General features: G+C 37.1%; 1 protein-coding gene across 3 annotated transcripts; it reads left to right on the top strand.

Annotated features, from left to right (window-relative positions):
- Positions 1-804: 804 nt before the first annotated feature.
- On the top strand, positions 805-10,551 carry LOC122655669 (probable serine/threonine-protein kinase WNK5). Of its 3 annotated transcripts, XM_043849929.1 has the most exons (8): positions 805-938; positions 3,845-4,110; positions 4,204-4,427; positions 4,547-4,704; positions 7,638-8,016; positions 8,466-8,828; positions 10,044-10,446; positions 10,477-10,551. In XM_043849929.1, exons 1-8 carry the CDS (start codon positions 843-845, stop codon positions 10,496-10,498), a joined length of 1,911 nt encoding a protein of 636 aa, XP_043705864.1. In that variant the 5' UTR covers positions 805-842; the 3' UTR covers positions 10,499-10,551. The 3 variants fall into 3 exon arrangements, with proteins under 3 accessions (XP_043705864.1, XP_043705863.1, XP_043705865.1); XM_043849928.1 differs by having other exon boundaries at positions 10,044-10,551; XM_043849930.1 differs by lacking the exon at positions 8,466-8,828 and having other exon boundaries at positions 10,044-10,551.
- Positions 10,552-16,402: the final 5,851 nt, after the last annotated feature.

Raw genomic sequence — 16,402 nt, 5'->3', positions numbered from 1 at the left:
GAGACTAAACTCTTATGTCAAACGTAAGAGAGAGATGCTTGCGTTGCTACAGTTTTTCCTTTCCTGGGCCCCACATAAACAGTTGTGAATGCGTGAGTAAGTCTCTTATAACATCTCTCCCTCTACCTCACCTTCCTCTTATCCTTCTCTCAAATTCCCTCTTCTACTTTCCATTTTCTTAAATCTTTCTCAACTCTCTTAATCAGATTCTCTCTCTCTTTCTTTCTCGCTTTTCTTTGTGTGAGGGATTTTCTGTCATCCACAAATGGTTTTAACAAAGCGTAGCCACAGATTCTTCAAGTTCAGGAGTCCAGTAATGTTATCGATAAGGTCCCTCTCTACGTCTCGTTAGTCTCTTTAGATTCCCAATTAATCGAAGCTCTTTGAGGGGCAAAAAAAAAAAAGGAGAAAAATCAAAACATTTGGGTTTCTGTCGCTCTCGAAGACACAGAGACATAAAACACAAGCACATTCTGTGCTCTTATCTTTTCAATTCAAATCAAATCAAATCACTCCTCCACTCAGCTTTTGATTTACTTTTCTTCTTTCAAATGGTTGCTAACAAATATGACTTCTCACGTGCCGTAGTGGAGATGGTTTGGATCATGCTTAGAATCGATTACTCAAGACTGTTCTGGCTTTTGTTCGGTGTTTTCTCCTACGAAATTCACGAAGGGAAGCCTAGGATCTAACCCAAGCTTTACCCCCTTTCAACCGTTATTCCTCTCATCAATTCCCTCCCTCCCTCTTCAAAATCTATAACTTAGTTGTGTAGTGATTATAGGAAAAAAGGCGGGGTTTTTTTTTTCCGTCTTATTGGCCGGAGAGATCGATTCCAAGAAATGAACTTTTATAAAGAGCGAGTTGCAGAGCGTGTTGGTGGAGCTATGGCAGACTCTGGCTACGTTGAAACCGATCCAACCGGCCGATATGGACGTGTAAGTTCTTTCATCCTCACTGATTTCTTCTTCTTATTCTGTCACTTCTCACAGAGAGAGATTCAAGGAGATTTCCTGAAATAAACAATTTTATTTTCTCAAAATTTCTATTTTTTTTTTTCTGTTTTCTTTCTTTTCCCGGGAGTCAGAGAGGGCGTGAGGGCATGAGGCAAGTGGGGAGTTGGGGGGTGGTGGAATCAGATTCTCAGGCTAAGCTTCAGGACTTAGTTTTTTTATGGGTGAAACCATGGAATTTGAGTGATTAAAGATTTTAATTCCCAAATCATGATTCCTGAACTTTATGGAAAAAGTCTACTTTCTTGTTTTGATTCTTTACGGTTCTTATTGAATTCCTCAATCTCATCGAATTTCTTTTTCTTCTTCGTTTTTTAATCTAAAAGAACATGTTTCTCATTAGTTTATCGTGATCCTCTGCTACTGCCAACCCGTGCGGCCTGTGTACAAGGTTATCTGGCGGTGGATAGGGCAATCGTTTCGCCCCGCCTGTGTGTGGCAGCACGCCTGCCACACTGCTGCAGCAGAGGATCTAAATTGTTTGTTTACTTTCTCTATCTCTCTGAGTCAGAGACACATACATAGAGAGAAAAACATAAATTCATTTTATTTTTCCATAATTTCTGTTTTTTTTTTTAGTGTTAAATACTTAATTAGAAGACAATCTACAAATTAAAGAAAAGAAGGAAATAAATGAAATGAAGAGAATAATTTAGTCGGAATTGCAAGTTCTATGGTAGGGAATTGCACAGGAAATTAGAAGAAGAAGAAGAAGAAGAAGAAGAAGAAGGAGATACGTTTCACTTTTGTTTTTTTTGTATATTCGGGGATAGATTCTGAGGTGCTAGAACAGTCTCAATCATCTCCCTGGCAACTTCCATTCCTTAAATTAATTTTTACCAACCTAAGTTAACATGTAGATTTTTATTTTACCAAAAAACTTTAGCTCTTAAATTGTTTTGGGGGGCGGTTTTTATGCACGGCATAAGGCGGCAAGGGGTTATGATATGTGAAATAGGCGTAGAGCTCCTCTGTAGTGTGACACAGTGTGTAGCGCATCATTCGACGGTCTGTAGCCCAACATACTGGTGGGGTGTTGGGCTACGTGCCCAAGCATTGTAGCCTGTTGGAAGTGCACTACACAATGTATCGCGCTACAGAGGAGAAATTCCTTACTCTTGCAGTGCCACCTGGCAATTCGGGCCTTAGAGCTCAACACATGGAAGATGCTTCATCCAACGGTGCGAGTTGGATTGACCCAGTTTTTTTTTCTTCTTTGTTCTCGAGCTCATCAAACTTGGATGTCACTTCTTCCATGGGTCGAGCTCTTAGGTCCGGACTGCAGGGCACCGCAAGATTAAGGCACTACAAAGGATTTCTTTCCCCATGGATGAGCACCTAATTCTAGCACATGATAGGTCAAATGTAGCTGAAATTTTATAGATAGGTAGACCAAAAGTCTCCTACTCACATGTAAGATTTTATCTAATGTGAAGTTGACCATGCGGCAAAACAAAGTATTGAATAAATTAGAACGTTTAGGGACTACAAAGGGGTGTATGAACATACATATGATAGGTAATATATTCGGCTTTATATGTTAATACCTACGATTGACTTTGAGTCTGAGAATTGACATAGGCCAACTCATACAATTTTCTGAATATCCAAAAATCAAATTGCTACATTATTTTTCCATATGGTAAAATTAGAATCCCAAAACTTCTTTAGACTTGCCCATCTAAGGAAACTCTTTCCTGTTTGACATGAAACCCAAAAAATTCTTGAATTATATTTTTACCAAAACACATTGTGAATGCTTTTCAAGCACTATATTTGCATCAAAAGTAGTGGTGCAAGGGATCCCCAAATTTTTGTGGAGCTGGTATGATTTTAGTTCCTTTTCTTTTTTTTACCACCTTTTAGGTCTAACATCTAATTATATATATTATCTTTGCTACCACTCTTTATTGTAAGTTTGCTTAATAATTGAAAGGTGGTGGTGGTGGAAATAGGAACGTTGTCCTAATTACTTAGAAAGCTCTTATGTGTTTCTTTGTTAGAAATAGTAAAAATAACTAGGAAAAAAAAATAATGTTTTACTGATCGAGACATCCATATTCCTTAAAGTTCCACTAACCAAAGAAAGGCTGAGGTGGAGTTCCATAATCGTGAAAAAGAGTAGCATTCTTTTTTTGATAATTATCCATGTAAATGGATGGTAATGTTTCCTAAACTCACAAGACAAATTTGAATCATTCATTTTTACATTTTATTAATCTAAATCATTTATTTCAACTTAATGTTGGGAGAGTGTACAATAATTCCTAGGGTATCGACACAGATGCATGGACATACATAGATTATATGTCAACACAAAATGCAGGCCACACCCAAACATAGTTTGGGTGAAATGATTGCCCTGCCACCCATGAAAGGCAGAAATCCTTCCCCCAAGATGTCAGCACTTGCGCTTTCATTGGCTATCGCACGTATGTGGCCCCTACAGAGAACTGAATGTGAATGTCTTTTGCACCCATTGCTTAGTCAATTCAGATCCTGTACGGTATAGGTGCCTGTAGCGGCCTGTGCGGCGCACATTGGGCCGCGCATGCAATGACCGCCGTACCCCCGCTCGGGCAAGGCGGTCTTTGTGCGTGCGGCTCAATCTACGTCGCTTAGGCCGCAACGGGCAGCACGCCATAGAGGATCTGGATCCTTGCTTAGTGGAGATCTTTTCGATTTTTTTGGCTTTAAGACGATAATTCGAGAGATCATGGCCTTGCGCTCCCCCTTAGTTGAATTAGACTGAAATTTGACATGTGATTAATCTTAGACCATGTAATTGTGAAAAAATGAAAAATATTAAGTATGTTTTGTCTTGTATGCAGTTCAAAGAAGTACTTGGGAAAGGAGCCATGAAGACAGTGTACAGAGCATTCGATGAGGTAATGGGAATGGAGGTGGCATGGAACCAAGCAAAGCTCAACGATGTCTTCAGATCTCCAGACGAATTGGAGAGACTCTACTCAGAGGTGCACCTCCTCAGCACCCTCAAACACAACTCCATCATCAGATACTACACTTCTTGGATTAACATCGATCAAAGAACCTTCAACTTCATCACCGAATTGTTCACCTCAGGCACCCTCAGAGAGTAAATTTTTTTTATCCATGCAATTTAAAGTTAATTTTTTATCATTTCATCCTTAGGGTAACCTAATATTTGCCACGTGTCAATGGAATACAGATACAGACAGAGGTACAAGCGTGTGAACATCCTAGCTGTAAAGAATTGGGCCCGCCAGATCCTACGTGGCCTTGTGTTTTTGCATGGTCACGACCCTCCGGTGATACATAGAGACCTCAAGTGTGACAACATCTTTGTTAATGGCCATTTGGGACAAGTCAAGATTGGCGATCTAGGGTTAGCAGCTATTCTTCGTGGCTCCCAACCGGCACATAGCGTCATAGGCAATCATCTCTCTCTCTCTCTCTCTCTCTCTTCTTTCTCTGCTCCATCTGTTCTGTGCTACTAGATTTTTTTTTTGGGTGTTTTTTGGGGGTTTAAAGCTTCTGGGTTGAAATGTTAGGAACACCGGAGTTCATGGCACCGGAACTCTATGAAGAAGAGTACAATGAGCTTGTCGATATCTATTCCTTCGGCATGTGTGTTCTGGAGATGCTTACAGGGGATTATCCCTATAGTGAGTGCTGCAACCCGGCCCAAATCTACAAGAAAGTGACTTCGGTAAGCCCTCCCGTCTCAGATGCATTTAAAATTGAAAGATTCGTGGTTCTTTTGGGATCCGGCTCCTCTCCAGGGAGTGCCCAGTGAACATCCAACGATTGGGCTGACTTGATTCACGTCAGGATATGTGTCTGCACACATTTCAATTCTCACCTAATCAGCCCAGCCATAATTAGATGCCTCAATGGACACTCCATGGGCGATTGGGAGTTGCTGGAGAGCTGCCTGACACAAAGGTTGGCTCAGGTTCACGTATGAGGACATTCTTGTCACGATGTGTTTGTTGTTCGTAGTTAAGTAAAATATACATAACGTTTCATTCACTAGGAGACCACGGTAGTTGCTAAATTCATCATGTGATAAGTGATTTAGGACCAACAAAAATTTTATATTCTGAAAGACTCGTATTTTAAAGAAACTCGGCTGGTCACACATCATGGAGAGTCATGTTTTTTTTTTTTTTTAAAATATAATAAATATTATAATTAGTAAAAAAAAAAAAAAAAAATATAGAACACATGAAAAAATCAGAAAGAAATCAAAGAATCACATATCAATGTTTTTTGAGTTTAAGGGTTTTTTACTCAACTCAATTACTAAGTAAACTAACATTATGGTTTTTTAAAAACCGACTAAACTTGTTAAGTTTGTCATGACTTGGGTAAAAATTCTGAGTCTTATTTGACTCGGACAATTTATTACCGAGTCTCGTCATTTTTTAGTCTGGCTTAGTCTACACGACTCTTGACCAAGTTTTCCAAAATTTTAACAACACTTGGACGATTCACCCAATTAACACATGGTTTTCCAACTATGACTTTTAAACTTAAAAGTAGAAAAAATCTTGTTGTAATCAATCTTGGTTACAATAATATTGTAACCTTATTTCTTGTTGTCTTATTCCCAAAATTCATTAATTAATGCAAGGGTAAAAAGGGGTTTTCAAATAGGATATATATTAAATGACTTTCAATTTTTTGAGAAATCATTTTTACCCCTACTTTAAATATGCATTAAATGACTTTTGAAAATAAAACAAGTGGCAAATATTAAGGTTATAACTTGTTAGTTCACCTACTTGGTGACAACATGTATATATATCATAGTTGAAAATTTGGGTTTTGACTGAAGTCTAAATTTTTGAAAACATGGTCAAGAGTCATGTAGACTAGGACAGGGTAAAAAATGATGAGATTCGATTGCAACTCATCCGAGTCAAATGAAACTTGGTCTTTTCATCTGAGTCTCAACAAATTCGATAAGTCCAATCATTTATATTAAAAAAAAAACACATTAAACTATTCCACTTGAGTAAAATGGTAAAAACCGGTGAATCATCTTGTCTGATAGTTCGTTGAGGGAAAATAAAACCCGAGTCCTTTGTCCCTCTGAACTTGTCTATAGTTAACAACCGACAGTCTCTGCATCTGATTATCAAATTATTCCTATACTAAATGATGTACAAAATGGAGTTGTGTATAACATGTGCAACAAAAAGAATATGTATCGATTTAATCAATAACATATGTCTTCATGAATGAACCCCACCGTTTTTTTGGGGTGAGGGGGAAGGGTGAGGGTGAGGGTGAGGTTGACGGGGAGGATTCCATTTTTTTTTCCCATTGAAAAACCATTATACATTATAAACAAAAAAGCTTAATGAACAATAAATTCATAACATATACAACGGAAGCTTCAAAAAATTTCTACCAAATTTTCAATGAAGAACAAAAAATTAATAGATTTATTTTTTTATGATGTTTTCATATTGTTTCTATGTATGCTTTTTATTTTCTACTAATATATACATATTTATTGTACTTAAGTCATCAGGTTTTTTGCAAGTCCGATCAGAAAACCTGGTTTCCAAATATATATATATATATATAGGGAAAAAGTTCTCTGTCCGGGAGTGTGGCCTATGCTGGCACTCCCATGAGTCTATCTGTCTCTTCCTCATTTGAAAAGACACCGCTGCCCCCTTATTTTAAGGAGGAGAGAGATAGACACATGGGAGTGCTGGCGTAGGGCACACTCCCAGACAGAAAACTGCTTCCCATATATAAAGTAGGTGATTTAAGAAGTTGTAACCTTACTTTTTTTGCCCTTGTCTTATTGGCATAAATTATTTAATATAGGAGTAAGCTTGTCATTTCACATGGACAATGACAATTTTGGAAATGACATGATGATAAGTAGCTTTCAACTTATTTTGAAAACCGTTTTTTACCCAATACCTACCCATGACTAAAATAATTTTATAGGAATATGACAAGGGCAAAAATAGTAAGGTTATAATCTTATTGCAATCAAGATTAATTAGTTACAAAATATGTGCTAATAGGATACAATTAGATTGGAGCTGGGATTTCTTAGCCCGATCCTAGACACAAGCTAAAAGCCCAGCTCAAGCCGTGAATTTTCAGGTGGTTTGGGGGTTCTTGGAGCCCAAGTTGCAGCCTACCATAAAGCCTATCTTGACGAGTCTGGATCCTCTCCAATGAGCCCAATGAGAATCATGTCCGGGCTGACTGGGCATGCCGGGGTTTGTACTTGATTGCATCCTGATGCTCGCACAACTAGCCCAGCTGTCGGATGGCTCATTGGGATCTCCAACTCATTGGAAAGGATCCTAACTCCATCTTCAACACCCAAACGGTTTCTCTGGTGCATTGCCTACTGCACCACACTTAAGACTGCAACTGTCCACCCAGTACTTGAGAGGATAAAAAGACGCCACTGCCCATGTTTTTTAGGTGGTTGGATTCTTTAGTGTGGTGGACTGCACAACACTTGAGAGGATGAAAATTTATTGGATGCCGCTCAAACATTGACCCACTAATAATTGCTTATGTGGCAAGTCTTGAAAGCCCCATGTAAGCATAATCCCGTCCCCACTAATTTGAACGAGATGTACTTTCTTATATTCTCAGGGTAAGCTACCCGAAGCATTCTACCGGATCGATGACAAGGAAGCCCAAGATTTTATCGGCAAGTGCTTGAAGACTGCCTCAAAGAGGTTACCTGCCAAAGAACTTTTACTCGATCACTTCCTTGCGTCCGACCAAGAAGAGTTATTGCCTGTTCCAGTTCCTGTGACCCTTGAAAAGGATGAAAACGGCAATGGCACTGAAGAAGAAGAAGATGATGATGATGACGACAATAATGATGATGATGACAATGAAAACGATGATGATGGTGCTGAGGAAGCACCCGCTGAACCAAAAAGGCGTACAGACATTACAATCAAGGGCAAGATGAATCCTGAAGATGACACCATCTTTCTTAAAGTACAAATTGTGGATAAAGATGGTATGTATTGAATCTTTTCTATTAGGCTATGTTTGAAAGCCAAGAAAAGGGGAAAGGGGAAAAAAATCCAAGAATTTTTAGTTTGAGGAAAGAGATATAGACGAATTCGGCTCTCCTCCAGCAGGGAGCTAGAGGATCCAACCCAGCCAAAACAAAGGTGTTTGGGTCATTTCATAGGTGCCCCCTCCCCCTACGAAATGACCAACCCCCCCCCCTCCACCCCTGTTTTAGCTGGACTGGATCCTTCCGTTCTTGCCACGGTTGGAAGAGAGCCAGGTTTGATATAGACACATAAATCAATTATTGCATCATCATGATTTTTGTCTCAACATGTGTTTTCTTTTCTTTCTTTTTTTCGGCATCCAAACATAGCCTTAGTAGTGACATTTGGTTTTATAGTTATAATTTGAAATTCTAAATTGTTCCTTTAATTTCATTGGCATATATAGGTTGTGCGAGGAATATATTTTTTCCTTTTGACATTGTAAACGACACTCCCTTGGATGTTGCAACTGAGATGGTTAAGGAGTTGGAGATACTTGATAGAGAGCCATCCGAGATTGCTGAGGTGATCGAAGAGGAGATCTCAGCTTTAGTCCCAAAATGGAAGGACTGGGACCCACCACAAGACCATGCTGTTCAACACAGTTTCAGCTACCATGATGATGAAGATGGTGATGGACCCCCACCCCATCATCCATTCTACTCATCTTCCTCATGTTCTTCTTCCCAGGCTTCTCTGTCAGGGCTTATCACTTCCACCCACAACTCTCATGTTGACGATGTGGTTTACAGCTGTGACTGGCTTCCAGGTATGTTTTTTTTGGTTTTCATGGAAACTGAAGTACCACATTAGGTTGCTTTGTGATAGATTTGAAAGTGGTTTCGTGTGTGTGTGTGTGATCCCATGGCCTCAAAACTTATGTATAGGTTTTCTATTGTACAAAGACATAGAAAATACTGAAGCTGTGTATGGTATGCATTCTAGGTCGATTGTGCATTCTCGAATGATTGTTTTAATCATCCAAGAATGTGAAATCGATCCAGAATGCATACCAAACACAGCCTGAGAGAACCTATATATAGGTTAAAGAGTGTACAGTATAATGTATAGTACACTGGTACACGTACAGTATGCGTGAACAAGAATGGTAGGTGTAGTACATGGATTTTACAAGTTTGGTAGGTATAGTGTACATAAGTATTCCTTAATATCTTGATACGTACATGGATATCTTGGAGAGAATAAGGGAAAAAAAGAGAGAATAGGGGGTAGAGATGGAAGATAAGAGATAAAATAGAAAAAGATAGGATTGGCTTTACGGACCAAGCTTAGCGTCCACATCTCAAGATAATTTCAAGAGAGATAATTTGGTATTTCCATTGCTTGCCAATTCAATCCAGATTATCCCTATTTAATAGGTTTACAATGAGTACGACAACTTCATATAACCTACAACTTAAAAACTCCCCCCATCACAAATAACTATTAAATAATTACACATGTTATCACAACTCACATACCGTATAACTCACATGTAACCCACTTACAAATAATAACTCCTAATTAAACAGTTACAATTACATAGCTCTACGTTCATAGAGTTTCACGTATGTACACATCATATCCCCCCCCCTCAAACTCAATGTGAGAGAGACGATCTCAACTTGAGTTCGGAAATGAGAGTCCCAAAACATCCTAGGAGATGAGTTTTGGTGAAGATGTCGGCAATCTGACAAGAAGATGTGTAACTGGTATTAGGCGAAGAGTGACATGAACAAGATGTTCAACGCATAAAGTGACAATCATTCTCTAGATGTTTGGTGCGTTCATGAAAAACATCATTGCGAGCAATGATATCACTTTTATTATCAGAATTATAAGAATAGTAGGTGTAGTACATGAATATTACAAATATTATAAATATAATGTACATGGATATTTCTTAACAGTTATTAAAAACTATTATTAATATTAATATATAAAAAATGTAAATAATGCTACTAACCATTGTTGATAACTGTAGGAGACTTAGGGTTTGATGATGATACCAGCTCTCAAAGCTCTGCACATTCCGGCAAATACTCCAACCTGAATTACAACTCCGGCAACGACCGTGATTTGGATATAAATCCCAGAAGAAAAGAACACCACCACCACCACCACCCCAGTGTAGCCACTCAAAAGTCTACAAGATTCTGTCCTGAAGAAAACTCAAGAAGAAGCAGAGGCCATTGCAGTACAAGACCCCAGCAAGACCCTAATTCCTGTGATCTAAGAAGAGCGCTCGATTCCCGGTATCTGATTGATGTACGGAGCCAGTTACTACATCGGACATTGGTGGAGGAACTGAACAAGCGCCGGTTGTTCAAGACCATTGGAGCTGTGGAGAACATTGGATTTCAAACACCTTTTGAATATTCCGGCAAGTCTTCACGGCAACAAATGGGTTATGCAAGATCCTCTAAAGGTAAGCATTAATAATTTCATATGTTAAGTCCTAATGGAACTGAGACTCATAAATTTTTGAGTAATATGAGAGTGGGAGTGATGGTTTTTTTTTTTTTTTTGGGCAACGAGGGTGTCCGGACCTTCGGCCCAACTAGTCCACCGGGCACGTGCATACACACCTATACACGCGCATCGGGTCAGCATCGGATCCTATGAGAACCATAAGATGTACATATATATGTAATAAGAAAGGTGATTAAAGTATTCTGCCCCAGCCATGAACCTATATGGCTAAATGGTTTGCTGGTAAAGATTGCCTTGCTACATCTTTGCTCTTATAAAATTATTGTATGCATAAAAGTATAATTTTGCCATCAGTCCCATTTATTTTTTTTTGGATGGAATGTATTCTTGGAATTCATTCTAAGTCGATTTTGCATTCTTGGATGATAAAATTAGATTGTTTTTATCATCCGAAAATGCAAAAATTGATTTAAAATGTATTCCAAGAATGCATACCAAACACAGCCTAAGAGAATAAAAGGTCTACAATGTGTTCATAAAGTAACCCTTCATCTTACGACTTTTAGCTTTGGTTGCTAAACCATGGGCTAGGCTAATAAACTGTCAATCCATCTTAATACACAATGAGTTCAAACAACTTAAAGAAGAATGCATATAAAAAAGAAGTGAAAAAAAAAAGTTCCCATGGCCAGTGATTCGACTCTGGCTTCGTTAACCATTTCACCATCTCTACCAAATCAGTCCCATGCTTTTATGGTTATAATTGGCGAGTCAAGTATAAGTTGGGGGTGTTGCAACTGAAACCGGATCCTGTCCTTGTACAAGTACTGTCCAAGGCCCTCCAGAGTCACTCACATGGAATCCACTCCTCTTGTAGATCCTGCAATGGATTCCATATGAGTGGCCCTGGAGGACCTCAGACGGTACTTGTACAAGGAAAGGACCTGCGCTCATTGCAACTCAGGTCGGGTGGGCTGGGTTTTTTTTTTTTTTAAAGTGAGGCCCAGCCCAAGTCTGACTTGACCCAACCATGTGTTGGGAAATCTCAACCGTAGCCCAGCCCACCCCAGTCCATCTGGCTAAATTCCGATCGGACTGGCCTGTGAATATGGTTCTTAATTAGCCCACCAAGCGAGGGCTCCCATGACAGCCCATGTAATTCTGTCACGTGATAGGTTAATTTGTGGCAATTATATTTATAGAATCTACGTACTCTTAAAGTCAATTCTCTGTCCAAACTTTATTGCCTTTTGTACATTTAGGTGTCTATGATTTAAAACCATAATGCAAGACACCAGAATGATAGAAGTACTTCAATTTAGAATCATTAAGTATATAATGCAGTGTCTTTGATAAAACATCAAATACATAATGATTTACATATTCCCATACGAGCTACAAAATTTACAAATATCTTGGGTGAAAGCCCTTTGGTAAAAAAATCAATTATCATTTCACCATTGCTAACATTTATGTCGTTGCTCGACAATTTCGAACATGTTCTTTAACAACAAAATACTTCATCTCAATGTATCTGCATTGACTCCTGGAGGCAAGTGTTGTCAGAGAAGCGAATTGCCATAGTATTATCATAGGTAAATCTGTATTGGCTTCTTAATAGAAGGAATAACCTTGAGATATATGACAAAGAATACCTTAACCATGATGCATGAGAGATTGCCTCGCCGCCACAACTTCTACTTTCATAGTGAAAGTAACAATAGTCTTTGGTTGTTTCTCTTCTCTAGGATATTGCTCCTCTAGCAATTAACAAAAATAGCATGAAGTAGACTTCCTTGTATCTCCACGTCCAACATAATTTGTGTCTAAGTATCCAATCTGCTCCAAGTAATCATTATGTTTGTAGGCGAGCATATGATCTTTAGTACCTTGAAGGTATTTCAACACTTTCTTTGTCATTGTCCAATGTGACTTACAAGCATTTTTCTAAAATCTTTCCAATACTTCCATTGTGGAGGTAATAACAAGTCTTGTGCAGACCAAGGTATTTATTAAACTTCCTTCAACAAATGCATATATGATATTTTGCATTTCTTGCCTCTGTAAGTCATTCATCGAACAATGTTCAAAACTAAGTCTGTCACCTTTAACTATAGGTGCTACACTTGACAAATAATATTTCATTCTGAAGCGTTCCAAAACTCTATCACTATATTCCCTTTGAGATGAATTCTAAGGTCTTGTTTGATCTATTCCAGTGATTTTGTATTCGCAAAACATTAAAAGCTTAACCCATGTCTTTCATCTCAATGTTTCATGTCAGAAATTGTTTCCTCACATGCAAAAACCTGAGATCACTAATTTCTAAGAGAATATCATCCATAAATAAAAGAAGATTAATGAAACTACTTCCCTTGATCTTGATATAGATGTATTAATCAACACAATTCCCTACAAATATAAAAATAATAATTTTGCTTGTAGAATTGTAGATATCACATTTTTTTTACCCTGAAAGACACAAGTCTTAGAATGGTGGGAGAGACCTAATTTTAAGAGGAAGTTGTTAGACACCCAGTCTGACCGACCGGGGGTTGGTCTCCTTCTATTTAGACCATTCCTAATTGCTTACTACCCTTGTATAATATCATGTGTAATGAACAATGAAATTAATCTAACCCCTACTCTAGGTTGATAATTTTAAAGACAGAAAAACATATAAGAAAGCATGCAAGCTATGCTAAAATATGTTATGTGCTATCATGGAATATCTAGAAAGCAAGTAAAACTATGCTAGACATATTATTTTAAACTAAAACCTAATTAACTTAACCCTAATTCAGTCAATTAATCTAGAAACCGCCGATTAGGCTGAAACTCTAATCAAGGTACTTAATTAATTTAAATACTTTAATTATATATTAGTTAAAATTGATGAAATGGAGGACATGGAAAAAGAAATGAATAATTTAAGCTAATTAAATTAATTTAAAATTTTATTAAATAATTAATTATAATTAATCAAAATAAACTAAAATAATTAAATAAATTATTAATTAACTAAATCATAGTTGGAAAACCAGGTTTTATGACTCGACTCGCTTTTTAAAAAACCTGGTGACTCAGCCTGGTCAAACCTAGTTAAGGCGAGTCATTTAAAAAAAAAAAAATAGAGAATAATTAGATATAAATTAATAACGTGGGTTACCAAGTTTAAATTAGTTTTTCAATTTTAAGAAAAAAAAAATTAAAAGATAAATTGCTAAGTTAGCAAAGTATCTGGCCCCTTTCCCTCTTCTCTCCCCTCACCTTATTCTCTTCCCTTTCCCTCTCTTGCACTAACATGGAATTAGGTTGCCTTCATGCTCTGAATCACAATGGAAACATTGACAACTTCCTGCAACTGCTATCTTTCTTTTATTTTTCACCCAGTCACGAAATCATTTATAATTAGGGTAAATGAACTACTGAAATTTACTCGAAGTGCATGTATAATCTATTTATAAAATCCTGTTGTCCAAGATACATCAAACGTGGGTCGCTGGTAGATGAAGAAGAGAGAGGCAGAGAAAACGATGTCTGTCCAATACGATTCAAACCCTCCAACATGCCTCCACCTCGATATCAAGAGATTAGGGATTGTAGAAGGTTTAGGTTGCAAATTACTAAGAAGAGATTGAAGCTTCAATGTTGCTAACCACCAGGGAGTTCGAAAGGCACTAAAGGTTTCATTTTTTTTTTCTCAACAAGCAAATTACTAGTATCGGAACTCTTGATTTTAGGGCATCGAGGTTGTTTACGATTTTACTCAACTAAGTGGGTTAATTTAATGAGTTTTTAAAAAATTACCAGACTCGCCCTTTATGTTCTGACTCGGATAAAAAAACCGAGTCTCATATGACTCGGATGGATTGTAACCGATTCTTGTCAGTTTTTACCCTGGTTGAGTCTACATGACTCTTAACCAGGTTTTTCAAAATTTTGACTCGACTCAAGTGACTCGGCCGAGTCAAAAGCTGATTTTTCAACTATGATCTAAATACTTAATTTAATTAAAATAAATAAATTAAATAATTAAAATAATTAATTAAATAAAAGAGGAGAGAGAATTTATCTATTTTTAGCCAAAGTGGCCTCGCAAACTCAGTTCTACAGAGTTCTGACTCTCTCTTTGACCACATGGCAAAATTCTGATCCCAAAGGTATTTTCATATTTTCTCAACTTTTCTGATATTTTCCAACTTTTTGACCTATACTATAACTCTCTTATTTTCCTGTAGTTTTTTGTTGTATTTTTTTAATTAGAGGGTATTTATAGATTTTCTAAAGAACCTAAAAACCACAAAAAATTGATCCTTGACCGATGTGGGATTAAACCCAACAATTCGCCCCAAAAAATTATATGTAATTTCAGTGACGAAATTTCACTCAATTCGGTGTCAAAATTCCACATGATTCGGCCTTGACATGGGCCAAATTTGGGCCAACATAAAACCTCATAAAAGAATATTTTCTGGCAAAACTTCGGATGGCAATATATCCTAATACACTGGTCCGATTTTGATGAGACATACATCATTGGAAAGATATCTTTAAATACTATCTGATGATGCGGAGGTCAAATGCAAATTTGAATGGGAACATAGTCAAAATTGCACCCAAAGCGGGGAGCCTGCAAATGATAATTCACTTAAAATATTGGCCAAACGGTTGTCGTCTTTCCACCAAAGTCTATATTCATGCTCAAATTTTAAAACACACATATCCTCGTAGTTTTGGTTAGTTTTGAAAAGGTAAAGTTACCCAATAATGGGTTGATTTCCACTGGACCTTAAGAAAGTGTAGCATTGAGACTTCTTTTGTCCAAGTTTCTTATAGAAATAACAAATTATCTTTCTTGATTTAAATTCAATATCTTGTTTTACACTGGTTCTCTTTTTCTTCTGCCAATCTTGTTTTCTATTGTTAAGTTTTTTTTTTCTTTTGATATTTCTTTCCATTAGTGGGTCTATCTAATTTCTGCTCTATAGCATTAACTATGAAATCTTTCTTTCTTAGCTTAGCATCTTCATGACTAGTGAACTTGGATAAGAGGTCATCCATAGACCAATCCAAACCAGAAACAGAATATATGTCTTGTAGTTTCATAAGAATCAGGCAAAGAGGATAAAATAGTGGATATCTTTGTTTTCTCATCAACTGGTCTTCCTTAAAGAGTTAATTCATCAACTATGGCAATCATGTTGTTCACATGCTATCGAACATCTCCTCCTTTAGATAATTTAGTTCTAATGAACTTTTCCCACAAACCTTCAATATGTTGGTTTGATTTCTTCGCAAATTTTAATTCAATACTATCTAGAATAGTCTTTGCAGAGGGACTATTCATATAGCCAACCATGAGAGAATTAGTCATGTATCCCAATATTAAATATTTCACCTTATTATCAGTATCTATTTATTTCTTATAAGCAGCCTTAGCAGATTCGATAGCACGCGCTCCTGGTATAGGAGGATTATCCTTTTTAATACAAATTTTATAATTATGAAACCCAATGAACAAATCAATTTTACGCTTCCATTCAACATAATTGAGTCTAGTAAGGATGCAATTTTTCATAATATTAGACATGTTCAGAGAACTAGAAGAGCCAGCCATCTGCCATAAGCATACAACATGCATAATAAGATTGGAGACTAAAGCCCATTTCAATTTTACATAAAAATAAACTATTGGACATAATGTGGTAAAATCAAACAGTCTTATGATATCTCAAACCCTCTCCTATCGGATGAGCGTAAGAAAGAATTTGGTTAATCAAGGACTACAAATCATAAATTAATCACCAATCCAATGATAAATTAAATATTTTTCGTATCTGATGGACGTAAGGAAAAATTCAATTAATCAAGAATAAATTGTGTCTTATCCGATGTATGTTTACACAG

Source organism: Telopea speciosissima, chromosome 3, assembly GCF_018873765.1.
Source record: "Telopea speciosissima isolate NSW1024214 ecotype Mountain lineage chromosome 3, Tspe_v1, whole genome shotgun sequence".
Taxonomy (NCBI): domain Eukaryota; kingdom Viridiplantae; phylum Streptophyta; class Magnoliopsida; order Proteales; family Proteaceae; genus Telopea; species Telopea speciosissima.
Note: the sequence above shows the minus strand (reverse complement) of the source record. Positions and strands in the feature narration are given on the sequence as shown.